General features: G+C 54.1%; 1 protein-coding gene across 1 annotated transcript in view; it reads right to left on the bottom strand.

Moving 5' to 3' along the window:
* The window catches only part of LOC133355871 (calretinin-like), a 54,039-nt gene extending 44,074 nt beyond the window's left edge, over nucleotides 1-9,965 (bottom strand). Inside the window, exon 1 of the mRNA XM_061573283.1 lies at nucleotides 9,564-9,965. Within this exon, the coding sequence (XP_061429267.1) occupies nucleotides 9,564-9,651 (88 nt within the window). The 5' untranslated portion in view covers nucleotides 9,652-9,965. The remainder of the gene's footprint in view (nucleotides 1-9,563) is intronic.
* Nucleotides 9,966-14,071: the final 4,106 nt, after the last annotated feature.

Raw genomic sequence — 14,071 nt, 5'->3', positions numbered from 1 at the left:
CCGTTGATTAAAGTAGTTTTTTTTTATTCTCATGATACGCGCAATCAAATTGTGCATGTAAGATCCTATTTGTGCAAATGTTATGCAAATATAAGACTAGGCGAATTAAATTAAGGCCTAACAGGACCTCACAACAGCACTAGATGGCACAGACAAACAAGTTTCCACAAATGAGATGGATTATTGAAAAATAGATTCTTGAATTTAATCGTGAATTGTATTTGCAATAGCATTGCATAGGGATCAAGTCCAACAGCAGAATGTACAATGTTGACACACGTCCCCGCCATAGGAATGTGGATTATCCACCACTGGCTTACAGCCATAAAAAGGAAATGAGCCACAATCTTAATGCTCCATTGAGCTGGAAACCAATGTTTTAAATTTTTTACCAAACACTGATCACAAAACTTGGCCCTAACCCGAACACCTCCCGCCAATCCTAGCTCTTACCTTAACATAAATCATAACCTTAACAGTAATGCTAACCCTAACACCTACTACCAATTCTAGCTCTTCCCTGAACAGCAATCCTAACCCTAACACATACCGCAAATTATAGCTCTTAGCTTAACAGCAATCCTTACACTACCACGTACTGCCAGTACTAGCTCTTGCCTTAGCAATCCTAACCCTAACACATACCGCAAATTCTAGTTCTTAACTTAACAACAATCCTCACCTTAACACCTACCACCAATCGTAACTATTACCTTAACAGCAATCATAACCCTAACACATACCGTAAATCCTAGCTCTTAGCTTAACAGCAATCCTAACCCTAACACCTACCACCAATTATAGCTCTTAGCTTAACAGCAATCATAACCCTAACACCTACCACCAATCCTAGCTCTTACCTTAACAGAAATCATAACCCTAACACCTACCGCCAATCTTAGCTCTTAGCTTAACAGCATTCCTCACCCTACCACGTACTGCCAATACAAGCTCTTACTTTAGCAATCCTAACCCTAACACATACCGCAAATTCTAGCTCTTAGCTTAACAGTAATCATAACTGTAACACCTACCACCAATTCTCGCTCTTATCTTAACAGCAATCCTAACCCTAATACCTACTGCCAATCCTAGCTCTTAGCTTAACAGAAATCTGAACCAGAACTTCGACAGCCAATCCTAGCTCTTATCTTAACACCAATCTTAACCCTAACATCTACCGCCAATCTTAGCTCTTAGCTTCACAGCAATCCTAACTCTAACACCTACTGCCAATTATCGCTCTTAGCTTCACAGAAATCCTAACCCTAACACCTACTGCCAATACTAGCTCTTAGCTTAACAGCAATCATCACCTTAACACACTGTAAATGTTAGCTCTTAGCTTAACAGCAATCCTAACCCTAACACCTACTGCCAATCGTAGCTCTTTAACAACAATCTGAACCCTAACGCCTACTGCCAATCCTAGCTCTTATCTTAACAGCAATCATAACCCTAATACCTACCACCAATTATAATTATCATTGCCAATCCTAGCTCTCTTACCTTAACAGCAATCCGAGCCCAAACTCCTACCACCAATTCTAGCTCTTATCTGAAGAGCAATTCTAACCATAAAACTTGTGGCCAAACCTAGCTCTTACCTTAACAGCAATCCTAGCCCTAACACCTACTGCCAATCCTCGCTCTTAGCTTAACAGCAATCCTCAATCTAACCCCAAGCGCTAAATACTACCATAACTCTATCACTCACTATACCCCTAACCCTAACCCTCAACAATAACCCAATCCCTTAATCCCAACACTAGTGATGAGGAGAGAAATACGCAGTGTGCACAGTTAAGCGGGTGCAACGGAGGGCAAACAGGTGTGCGCGTTGCAACATGAGGTTTGCACCAACAAACCTATAGTAGTTCAGGGGAAAAGCGGGTGCAACCGAGGTCGAACAGGTGCTACGCTGTGACCGGAGGTTGGCGCCTAGGAGACGGGAGATGGGGGGTGATGATTAGAGATTAATGGGACAACTGGCGCCGGCCTCGCGGAAGCTTAAGTGGAAGCACGTGAGGACTCGGGATGAGCAGGGGGATATAAGCGGAGTCTGTGTGAGCGAAGGGGAGTTGTTGCCAGGAACCAAGAGTGAAGACATCTCGCCGCTGCCACTCCAGCGGTCAACGGGACCACAACCCTCACGCCGTCGCCGGGCAGGTGTTGGCTGAACCCCCCACCCGGGACAGACGGGTGAGCAGGTCTGAGGGAGCGTAAGTGAGGGCAGCGGTGGAGATGCGAAGTTGCTGTGTGCAGAGTCGCTGAGTGTGGAGCTGCTGAGTGCGAAGACGCTGTGTGCAGAGACGCTCTGTGCGAAGACGCTGTGTGCGGAGACGCTGTGTGCAAAGACGCTGTGTGCGGAGTCGCTGTGTGCGGAGTCGCTGTGTGCGGAGTCGCTGAGAGCAGAGCTGCTGAGTGCAGGATAAGTGAGGTGCAGAATAGATAGGAGCGGGGAGAAGTCAAGTATATGTGACCGTACAGATAGTTATAGGAGTGCCTATAACTGGCGCAAGAACAGGTGAATGAAGTGTAAGCAGGTGACTTGTTACAACGTGTCGGTGTGAGTAATATTTGAAGACCCTACACTAGCATGAGCTCTAACAGCAGCCCTAACACTGACCATACTCCCTGCTGCCCTAATGCCAAACATAACGCAACCCAACCCTAATCCAGATCCTAATTTCAACCAAAGCGTCAACCCTCACCCTATCACCAACCCTAATGCTGCCACGACTGATCCCGATGCTTAGCGTAACCCAAACTCTCACTGCAACATTCTGCATGCAACTTAACCCCAGCATAGCACCAACAATAACCCGAACGAAAAATGTAACCTAACACTCACCCTAACCTACACACGACATTTAAATATGACATCAGAACTCATCCTCACCCAAAAACACAACATTCGACGTCGTCAGTCATCGCAGCAGCAATCCTGACCCTCGCACTCAAACGCTGTCTCGCTGCATAACCCGAACCCCAGCCCTCATTATTATGAACCCAAACGCCAACTCCAGCCCTGACATCAGTCCTGTCACATTAGCCCTATCACGTTAACCCTATAACGTTAACGCTATCACGTTAACCCTATAACGTTAGCCCTATCACGATAACCCTATAACGTTAGCCCTATCACGATAACCCTAACAGGTTAACCCTATCACATTCACCCAATCACGTTAACCCTATCACGTTAGCACGATCACATTAACCCTATTACGTTAATCCTATCATGTTAGCACTTTAACGTGAATCCTGTCACATTAGCACTATCACGCGAACCCTATCAGGTTAACCCTATCACCTTAACCCTATCACCTTAACCCTACCACATTAGCATTAATACATTAACACTATCACGTTAGCACTATGACGTTAACCCTATAACGTTAACCCTATTATGTTAACCCACCACGTTAGACCTATCACGTTCGCCCTAACACGTTAACCCTATCCCGTTAGCACTGACAAATTCACCCGATCACGTGAGCCTTGCCATGTTAGCACTATCGCGTTAATCCTATTATCTTAACCCTATCACATTAGCAATATCACGTTAACACTATCACGTTAACACTATCACGTTAACACTATCACGTTAGCACTATCACACTAACCCTATCACCTTAAGCCTATTACGTTAGCACCAACACATCAGCACAATCACATGAACCCCATCACGTGAGCCGCCTCCGCCTACCTTACACCACCCCAGCCTACGCCCCTGCCCTACTGTGTCTCAGGTGGAGCTCTCTGGTGGAGCTCTCTGGTGGAGCTCTCTGGTGGAGCCCTCAGGTGGGGTTCTCTGGTGGAGCTCTCTGGTGGGGTTCTCTGGTGGAGCTCTCAGGTGGAGCTCTCTGGTGGAGTTCTCTGGTGGGGCTCTCTGGTGGAGCTCTCTGGTGGGGCTCTCTGGTGGAGTTCTCTGGTGGAGCTCTCTGGTGAAGTTCTCTGGTGGGGCTCTCTGGTGGAGCTCTCTGGTGGAGCTCTCTGGTGGGGCTCTCTGGTGGGGCTCTCTGGTGGAGTTCTCTGGTGGGGCTCTCTGGTGGAGTTCTCTGGTGGGGCTCTCTGGTGGGGCTCTCTGGTGGGGCTCTCTGGTGGAGTTCTCTGGTGGGGCTCTCTGGTGGAGCTCTCTGGTGGAGCTTTCAGGTGGAGCTCTCTGGTGGAGTTCTCTGGTGGGGCTCTCAGGTGGGGCTCTCTGGTGGAGTTCTCTGGTGGGGCTCTCTGGTGGGGCTCTCTGGTGGAGCTCTCTGGTGGAGCTCTCTGGTGGAGTTCTCTGGTGGGGCTCTCTGGTGGGGCTCTCTGGTGGAGTTCTCTGGTGGAGCTCTCTGGTGGAGCTTTTTGGTGGGGCTCTCTGGTGGAGCTCTCTGGTGGAGCTCTCTGGTGGAGTTCTCTGGTGGGGCTCTCTGGTGGGGCTCTCTGGTGGAGTTCTCTGGTGGGGTTCTCTGGTGGAGCTCTCTGGTGGGGCTCTCTGGTGGGGTTCTCTGGTGGAGCTCTCTGGTGGAGCGCTCAGGTGGGGCTCTCAGGTGGAGCTCTCTGGTGGAGCTCTCTGGTGGAGTTTTCTGGTGGGGCTCTCTGGTGGAGCTCTCTGGTGGGGCTCTCCGCTTGACCCAGCCCTGGAATCCATCCCAATTGTGGTGGCCGCAACAAAACCCACTCGCGATCGATGTCCATCCACTCTCTGCCCAGGTGGTTGTTGGTGTTATTATTATTACTACTACAGTATTCGTTTAATTTTTGTATCTTACCACTCTGATAAGGCGGCGGTCGGTGGGTCGCGCGTGTGTGTCCACTACGGACCTGGCGACCCCAGTTAGATTCAGGCTCATGGCCAACATCAGTGACGATTTTCTGAACCGGTCCTGGGCCTCCCCTAGGCAGACTCAGCCTCAAACGAGTGCCTGGCGCGATGCGTAAACATCACCACTGGGAAGACAAAGGCGGCCGGGCGTGGTGTTGGCCACCCACCCCCTCGTGTGCCGTGGCGGCCTTCAAGGGCGCTACTCGCCAACAGCACTTGCCCCAACAGTCTGTTACAGGCCACACGGGGGGGGGGTATGGGGGGGGTCTTTGTTGTGCATCTGGATGTGAACAATAAACACTCCCAATGGAGAAGCGAGACAGCCATTAAGGCCGGTGACGGCATGCGGCAGTCACTACATCCGGTCACCACCACCGCGCCCGGCCGCCTTTGTCTCCCCCCAGTGCTGATGTTGTTGCAGCGCACCAATCGATCACCGATAACAGGGGGTGGCCAACCAGCGATTTCAGACTTCACAGCTCGCCACTGATGTTAGCCGTGATCGGCAATCGAACTCCGATTGACTGATGGGGTTCTTAGCGCGGTGTGCGTTCAGCACCTCGTCACATATTTGGCAAAGATCCCCCATATAGCCTCGTAGAATGTTTGATCAGTGGCGCAGTAACGACGTTTTCAGCCCAGGGGGTCCCTGGAATCGGTCAGGCCCGCCACCCCAATATTTGTTTCGTCTGGCGCGGTCGCGCAAAAGGCGATTCCACATCGCGGCTCCCTTTGCCCTAATCAGCGACCCTTCACCTGGGGTGGACGCTGCACCCCCAGAGGGTGCGAGATGCCCTTTCTGGGGGTGCGAGGCATGGGCAGATGTTCTTTTTAGAAGGTGAATCATCGAAGACGAATTAAGCACGGGCACCTAAGTACAACGACTTGGTTTCATCAAACCCGACGTATTTATCAACAATTGAGACCCAAAGGGGTGCAAGGCTGCAGTAAAGGTTAATAAGAAGCACTGCCCCAATCACGGTGGTTGTCAAGATGGGACTCAACTCGTAGCTTTCGCCACCAGGTGGGGTGGGGATGGGGGCAAGGCACCCCCCAATGCCCTCGCCCCCGTCTCATCCCGCTGCTGGGCTCGATGTTTGTGCCACCGGCAAAGCCACCATCGCGTGCCGCGCCTCGCAGCGCGACAGAGCGGCGGTCGAGCGAGCGGCTCGCAATCGACGACACTTTTGAGAGTTCGACTCCTGGTGCAGGGTCGGACGATATATTAATGACTCAACAGCAGTTGTCCTATAGCGGGAGTGGGGGAGGGGGACTCGACCCCCCCCCACTATAGGAGTGTGGAGTTATCCGCCACTGGCTTCACGGCTGTGAACGGGAGATCACTTCGCCAGCAGCACTTTCCCCAACATTCTACAAGGCTCCATGGGGGATCTTTGTCTTTGCCAAAGATGTGGTTAGCGCGCACCGCGTTATGAACCTCCGACAGTCTGAGTTCGAGTCAAGGCCACGGCTACCATCAGTGGCTAGCAGTGACATCTGAAACCGCCGGTTGACCATTCCCGTTATAGGTCGTCGATTGTTGCGGTGCGTAAAACATCAGAACTGCGGGAAGACAAAGTCGGCCGGGCGTGGTGGTGGTGACCGGATATAACCACTGACGCATGACGTCACCGGCCTTAATCGGCGCTCGCTTCTCCACTGGATAGACAAAAGACAAATATCCCCCGTGTAGCCTTACGAGACTGTTGGGGCAAGTGCTGTTAGCGAGTAGCACCTATGAATGCCAGCACGGCGCACGAGGGGGTGTGAGGCTGAGTCGATCTAGGGGAGGCCCAGGATCGGTTCAGATAATCGTCAATGATGTTGGCCATGAGCCTGAATCTAACTGGGGTCACCAGGTTCGTAATAGACACACACACACGACCCACAGATCGCCGCCTTTTCAGAGTAGTAATATAAAAATAAATACTAATACTGTCATAATCGAACCCAGGATGGCCGGGTTCTGTAGCGCAGCGCGCTGACCGCTACACCACCGCTACCCACATCCAGATGCGTACGCGCAGTGGTGCACAAGCACAATTAACAACAACAAACAACGCGGCACATTCGTCAATAACGGCACCGTTGTGACCGAAATCGACGACGTTTTTCAGGCGATGACCCTTTCTTCACAGCAACATGGCCTCGCGATCTACGTGCCATGAAGAAAAGAATGTTGCCAGAAACGTCGCCTATTGTATACGCGTTATATTTGAGGCCAAATATAAAGATTCCCTGTATAGCCTTAAACGACTTGGGGCAAGTGTTGTTGGCGAGCACTTATGAAAGCCGGAACGGTACGCGAGGACATGGGTGGCCAACACCACGCCCGGCCGCCTTTGTCTCCCCAGTGGCGATGTTTACACATCGCACCAGGTACCCATTTGAGGCTGAGTCTACCTAGGGGAGGCCCAGGACCGGTTCAAATAATCGCCAAGTTCGTAGCGCAGCGCGCTAACCGCTACACTACCGCTCCCCATATTTGAGGCCGCACACACGCACGCACACACACACACGCACACGCACGCACACGCACGCACACACACACACGCACGTACACGCACGCACACACGCACGCACACCCACGCACACACGCACGGACGCACACACCCGCACACACACGCACGCACACGCGCACACACGTACACGCACACACGCGCGCACGCATACACACACACGCACACACACGCACGCACACAGGCACACACACACGCACACACACGAACACACAAGCACGCACACACACGCACGCCCACGCACGCACACACACGCACACAAGCGGTGTTCTTGACGAGTGTGTTGAGTTGAAATTTGTTTCTTTTCTCGTCGTGTACAAGAGGCCGGCGCGTAACAACATCTCAAAACCAGCTCCCAGTCAGCACGTGGACAGCGAACAGGGTTCACTCCGCGAGTCGCACCGCATTCGAGGCCACGGCGTAAATATTAAAAAAACAGAATGCTGCTTTTCCCCGTGAAGATAGGCGATGATGATTCCGCTTACGACAGACACATACATAACTGGATACGTCCCTTTCATTCGCTGCGTCGTAAAAGTCGCCGTCATCATGATCGGCAGCAGCAGCAGCCATGGTCAGTCCACTGCTGGATGCATGCATGCATCCCTGCGTCAATCTCTTATTGTGTGCACCCAGAAAGCAATGCACGAACGTGACACGTGTTGCATGCGTGCACATGCACATATTCACCTGCGCGTCCGTGCGCGTGCGTGCGCGTGCATGTGAGCGCGCGCGCACGTGTGTATTTACGTGCGCGCAAAGATAAAATGATCCCCTCCCCGTATAGCCTCTAGCCGATTGTCGTGGCAAGGGCTGCGAGCGAGCAGCCCCCGTGAAGGCCGGCACCGCTCACGACTGGTCGTGCTTGGGCAGCAACACCGCACGCCCGGGCCGCCTTTGTCTCACCTAGCGCTGATGGGGTTTTTTTTGTTTTACACCGCACCAGGTACTCGTTTAAGGTCGAGTCGACCTAGGGGAGGAGGCCCAGGACCGCTTCTGATATTCGCCAACTGGTATTGCTCGTTGCCGGGAGACGAATTCTCGTCGCCGGAGAGCGGATGTGTCTGTGTGCGTGGGTGTGCCGAAGCGCCTGTGCGTGCGTTGTTGTTGAGAGACGCGCGCGCGCGAGCGTGCGTGCGTGCGTGCGCCTCTTCGTTTCGTGCGGGAGCGGTGGCGCAGTGGTGAGGGCGCTGTTTACGCCCCGAATGAGTTTGATTCCTGGCCACGGAGCCACGTCAGCGGCGAAATTAAATCTGAACCTATCCCGGGCATTACCCCCTGGGTCGACTCAGCCTCAATTAAGTACGCGGCGTGGGGTGTAAACGGAACAGAGCTCAGGTTCACAGGATTTAGAGGCGCAGAGCTTAACCCCATGCACGGCGCCACTGCTCCAGCCTGCCATCTGCGTGTAACGATGCACGTGTTGCGTGTTCCAGGTGCGCATCTGAATGTAGGTACATGTACACGTGTAGGTGTGTGTGTGTGTGTGACAGTAGGTATGCGTGTGTATAAGTCAATAGTGGATGTCCCATGGATTAACTCGCCCCCGCCATGTGAATGTGGAATTTCCACCACTGGCTCAGGCGCTGTACGCGAGAGATGAGCATGCTCGATTGCTCATTTGAGCAGGAAACCACAATGTGACTGTGAGTGTGTGGGTACGTGTGTGTGTGTGTGTACGTGTGTGCGTGTGTGTGTATGTGTGTACGAGAGCGGTGGTGTCGCGGTTGGCACGCTACAAACCCAGCGAACCGAGTTCGATTCCCGCTCACGACCAATAACAGTGGCGAACACCTGAACTGGTCCTTCTCTAGGGCCACTCAGCCTCAAATGAGTCCCTGGTGCGATTTGTAGCAATCATCGCCACTGGAGAGACAAAGAAGGCCGGGCGGGGTGCTAGCCACCCACCCCCTCGTGTACCGTTCAAGCCTTCATAGGTGCTCGCTCACGGCACTTGCCCCAACAGTCTGTTAAGGCTATATGGGGGGTCTTTGTATGTGTGTAGGTGTGTGAGGTGTGTATGTGTGTGTGTAGGTGTGTGTCTAGGTGTGTGTATGTGTAGGTGTGTGTGTATGTAGGTGGATGTGTGTAGGTGTGTGTCTAGGTGTGTATGTATGTGTAGGTGTGTGTGTGTATGTATGTGTAGGTGTGTGTGTGTATGTAGGTGGATGTGTGTAGGTGTGTGTAGGGGCGTAGGTGGTTAGGTGTATGTAGTTGTGTGTATGGAATCTCACCATCCGCATCGTAGCGGCTCCACGCATCCAGAAACTGCGAGGCAGAGATCTCCGCCTGTTGCAGGAACGAGCTCTGCTTGTCTGACATCTTCTTCAGCGGTCCCCGTTTACGCAACTTATCTCTATATCTCTCTATCTCTATATATCTCTATGTATCTCTTCCCCGTGTGTCTCGGGCTCTCCAATGGAGCTAACAGCCGTGGCGGCTGCACACTGCGAGTACGATGAGCCTTGAGTGTGAGCGAGCGAGCAAGCGTGAGTGAGTGAGTCTCTCTCTCTCCCTGTCCGCGAGTCGTCCACTCTGTGGCGATGGCCTCTCGCTTCTCGCTTCGTGTCCACAGCACGAAGGGCTCGCAGCGAGGGCGCGCTCGTCCTTAAACGCGCCCTCGCACCTGCCGCCCACCGCACCCCTCCATCCCACCCCTCCCTCCCCGCTCTCTCCACCCCCCCAACTCCATCTCCAATCACGATGGTCTCCCCCCCCCCCATCACACCACCACGCGCGTGCTGCACGCTCGATGCGTAATTTCGTATCGTGCGGGAGCGGGTCGCGCAGCGGTTGAAGGGTGCCGCTGACCGCGACGAATCCGCCCGCAGCCGAAGTTGGATTCCTGGCCGCGGCTATTACATCAGCGGTGAATTGTATCCGAACCGATCCCGCGGGAATCGCCCCTGGGGTCGACTCAGCCTCAACTCAAAACTCGGCTCCACCCTCCCGCGCCGTATTAACGCTGCCGGGGCTGTTAGCGAGCACCTATTAAGGTGTCGGCAAAGGGGTTGATGGTGATGCTGGCGATAACACCACGCCCGGCCGCCTTTGTCTCCCCCAACTCTCCTCCGAACACCCACGCACACACAAAGACCCCCCCCCCCCACATAGCAATGCACGAACGTGACACGTGGTGTACGCATTCGCAATTAAATCACTCTTTCGGCAACGCGTGCGCGTGCACATGCAAATATACACGCGCGTGCACATGCATGTATGCACACGCGCATGTGTGCCTTTACGTGCGTGCAAAGATAAAAGACCCCCTCCCTGTATAGCCTGCAGCTGACTGTTGGGTCGGGCTGATCGGTTTATCGATTTCAAATCGAAATCGCAATTTGAAACAATGTGATTTAGCAAATTGAAAATGCTGCGATTTTTTGCGATTTGAAAAGTCCCGTTACTTTCTTACTGGAATTGCTTTATTATTTTATTTTATTGCATTATAATATATAAAGCAGTTCATATTTTGATGGTATCACGTGGTAATGCTCCATCACATGTTTTAAATCTATTACACAGTGAATATTGAACTGAAGCTTGACTTTTAAAAAAAATAATCGCAAATCAAATCGCAATATCTGTCAAAAAAATCGCTATTAGATATTTTCTCAAATCGTTCAGACCCACTGTTGGGGCAAGTGCTGTTAACGAGTAGCCACCTACGAAGGCCAACAGCAACCACGCCCGGCCGCCTTTGTCTCCCCCGTGCTGATGTTTTACACACCGCACCTGGTACTCATTTGAGGCTGAGTCGACCTAGGGGATGCCCAGGACCGATTCAAAGGTGCTCGCTAACAGCACTTGCCCCGACAGTCTGTTACAGGCGATACGGGGGATCTTTGTCTTTGTGTATATGTGTATATATATTTGCGTGTATATGTGTGTGTGTATTTGCGTATGTGTATAGGTCGATTCAGCCTCAAATAAATACCTGTTGCGGTGTGTTAGCATCGCTACTGGGGAGACAAAGGCGGTCGAGCGTGATGCTGGCCACCCATCCCCTCGTGTGCCGTGCCGGTCTTCATAGGTGGCTACTCGCTAACAGCACTTGCCCCCACAGACTATTGAGGCTACACGGGGGGTCTTTGTATGTGTGCTTGTCTAGTGCTGGCCGTGAGCGGGAATCGAACTCGAGGTGGCCGCGTTCGTAGCGCAGCGCTAAACCCCCCCCCACACACACACCACCCTCACAACACCCCCACACACACCCCCACGACACCCCCACACACACACCCCCCGACACACACACACCACCCACACACATCCCCACACACACCCCCACACACACACCCACACACATACCCCCACGACACCCCCACACAAACACCCCCACGCACACCCCCACACACACCCCCACACACACCCACGACACCCCCTAGACACCCCCACTCACACCCCCACACCACCCACACACACCCCCCACACACCCCCACACACACCCACAAACACCCCCACGCACACCCCCACACACACCCCCACACACACCCACGACACCCCCTAGACACCCCCACACACACCCCCACACCACCCACACACACCCCCACACACCCCCACACACACCCCCACACACCCCCACGACACCCCCACACAAACACCCCCACGCACACCCCCACACACACCCCCACACACACCCACGACACCCCCACACACACCCCCACACCACCCACACACACCCCCACACACACCCCCACACACACCCCCACACACACCCCCACCGACACCCCCACACACACCCCCACATACACCCCCACACACCCCCCACACACACCCCCCCACCCACCCCACACACCCACACACACCCACACACTCCCACACACACCCCCACACACACCCACACACACCCCCACACACACCCCACACACACCCCCACACACACCCCCACCGACACCCCCACACAGACCCCACACACACCCCCACACACACCACCACACACACACCCACACACACCCCCACGACACCCCCACACACACCACCATACACACCCCCACACACACCCCCACACACACCCCACGACACCCACACACACACCCCCACACACACACCCACACACACACCCCACACACACACCCCTACACACACCCCTACACACACACCACCACACACACCACCACACACACCACCACACACACCACCACACACACCACCACACACACCACCACACACACCCCCAAACACACCCACACACACACCCCAACAACAACAACCGTGTTGTGTGTAAGGATGTAGCCGCCCGATGTTGTTGTTTGTTTGTTTGTCTGGGTTGTAGAGGCGTGCTCTTGTTGTTGTTCGGGCGTGACGTCCGACGTTTCGCACCCGCGTGCTTGGGAGCTTCTGCAACCGAAGGGAGCAGAGCTCTATCGCTACGACAGCGGCAAAGGCGCGGTGTCACCCCCGAGTGCTCGCGAGGTCACCGGCGGGGCTCGGTAAGCGTGGCGAGAGTCGGGAGGGAAACGGCGTCGAGGCCATTGGAAAGGGACCCAAAGGAGTGGGGGGGTTGGTGGGGTTGGTGGGGTAACGCGCCCCAGGTGAAGGCCTCCCCCGGGGGGACGGAGCGATGAGGCCATCCGACTACGCCGCGAGACGTAACGCCCGGCTCGGAGAGAGGTTTTCATCCAAGGCTGCTGATGATGATGATACTACACGTTAGAGATAACGCCGGCTTAGAGAGAGGTTTTCATCCAGCAGTGGATAGATCAAGGCTGCTGCTGCTCGCGCCGCCGCTGCTGATGGTGACACTGCACGTGCCTGATGATTGGTAGCCGCATCCCGCGTGACGTGGAGAGCGCTGGTTTAAATTAACGTCAAATTAAGATCGCATATCGCGAGCGCACAGGCGCGCACGCGTACACAAGACAAAGGTCCCCCGTTTAGCCATTAAGAGACAATTGGGCCAAGTGTTAGCGAGCATCAATGCGGGCCAGCACTGTACATGAGCGGATGGGTGGCCAGCACCACGCCTTTGTCTCCCCAGTGGCGATGTTTACACACCACCGCATCGGGTACTCATTTGAGGCCGAGTCGACCTAGGGGAGGCCCAGAACTGGTTCAGATGATCGTCACTTGGTGTTTGGTGGCCGTGAGCGGGAATCGAACTCGGTCGGTCGGGTTGGTAGCGCCGTTGGGTGTTCGCTACGGCTACATTTGTAGTGAGTCCAACTGAGTCACAGACGTTGTTCCTTTGGAGGCAACACTTTTATTGTTACACCGTGACACAAAGGGGTAACTGCCCCTTTACCAGATACAGCTTATGGTGGGGACCACCCAGCTAACTACCCTATACAGAGGAGTTACTGCTACGAAGGGTCGGACCCTCACTCGGGTATACGACCACGTGGTTGCCTTGTAGGACAAAGAGCTTCAGCTTGAGATGTAGAGCTTCCTGCTTGTAGATGTTGAGCTTCCAGCTTGTAGATGTAGAGCTTCCAGCTTGTAAAATGCAGCGACCCCGGTCCCTCTCAGGGACCCGCCTTATATCCCCTACGGTCGGGGCCGCTCCGCCCTCAGCCCCGCCCGCCTACTCGAGCATTCTCGTTCCCTCTCGATCCTTCTCAAGAGCTCTCCCTGGACGCGTGATCACCCACTAGGCCCCCCAACTGGGCCCCTTTTGTGGACACTCCGGATCACGTGTCTACGGGGTCAACTAGAGTGCCATGGCCCGGGGCAACCCTGCCCCTGGGCTGACGCTCACCCCCTCCCCCTCGTGGCAGCCCCCACCACACGCTGTGCGTGGTGCCCG

The sequence above is a fragment of the Lethenteron reissneri genome, chromosome 52 (assembly GCF_015708825.2).
Source record: "Lethenteron reissneri isolate LAM-NWPU_2019-01 chromosome 52, ASM1570882v1, whole genome shotgun sequence".
Lineage (NCBI taxonomy): Eukaryota > Metazoa > Chordata > Hyperoartia > Petromyzontiformes > Petromyzontidae > Lethenteron > Lethenteron reissneri.
Note: the sequence above shows the minus strand (reverse complement) of the source record. Positions and strands in the feature narration are given on the sequence as shown.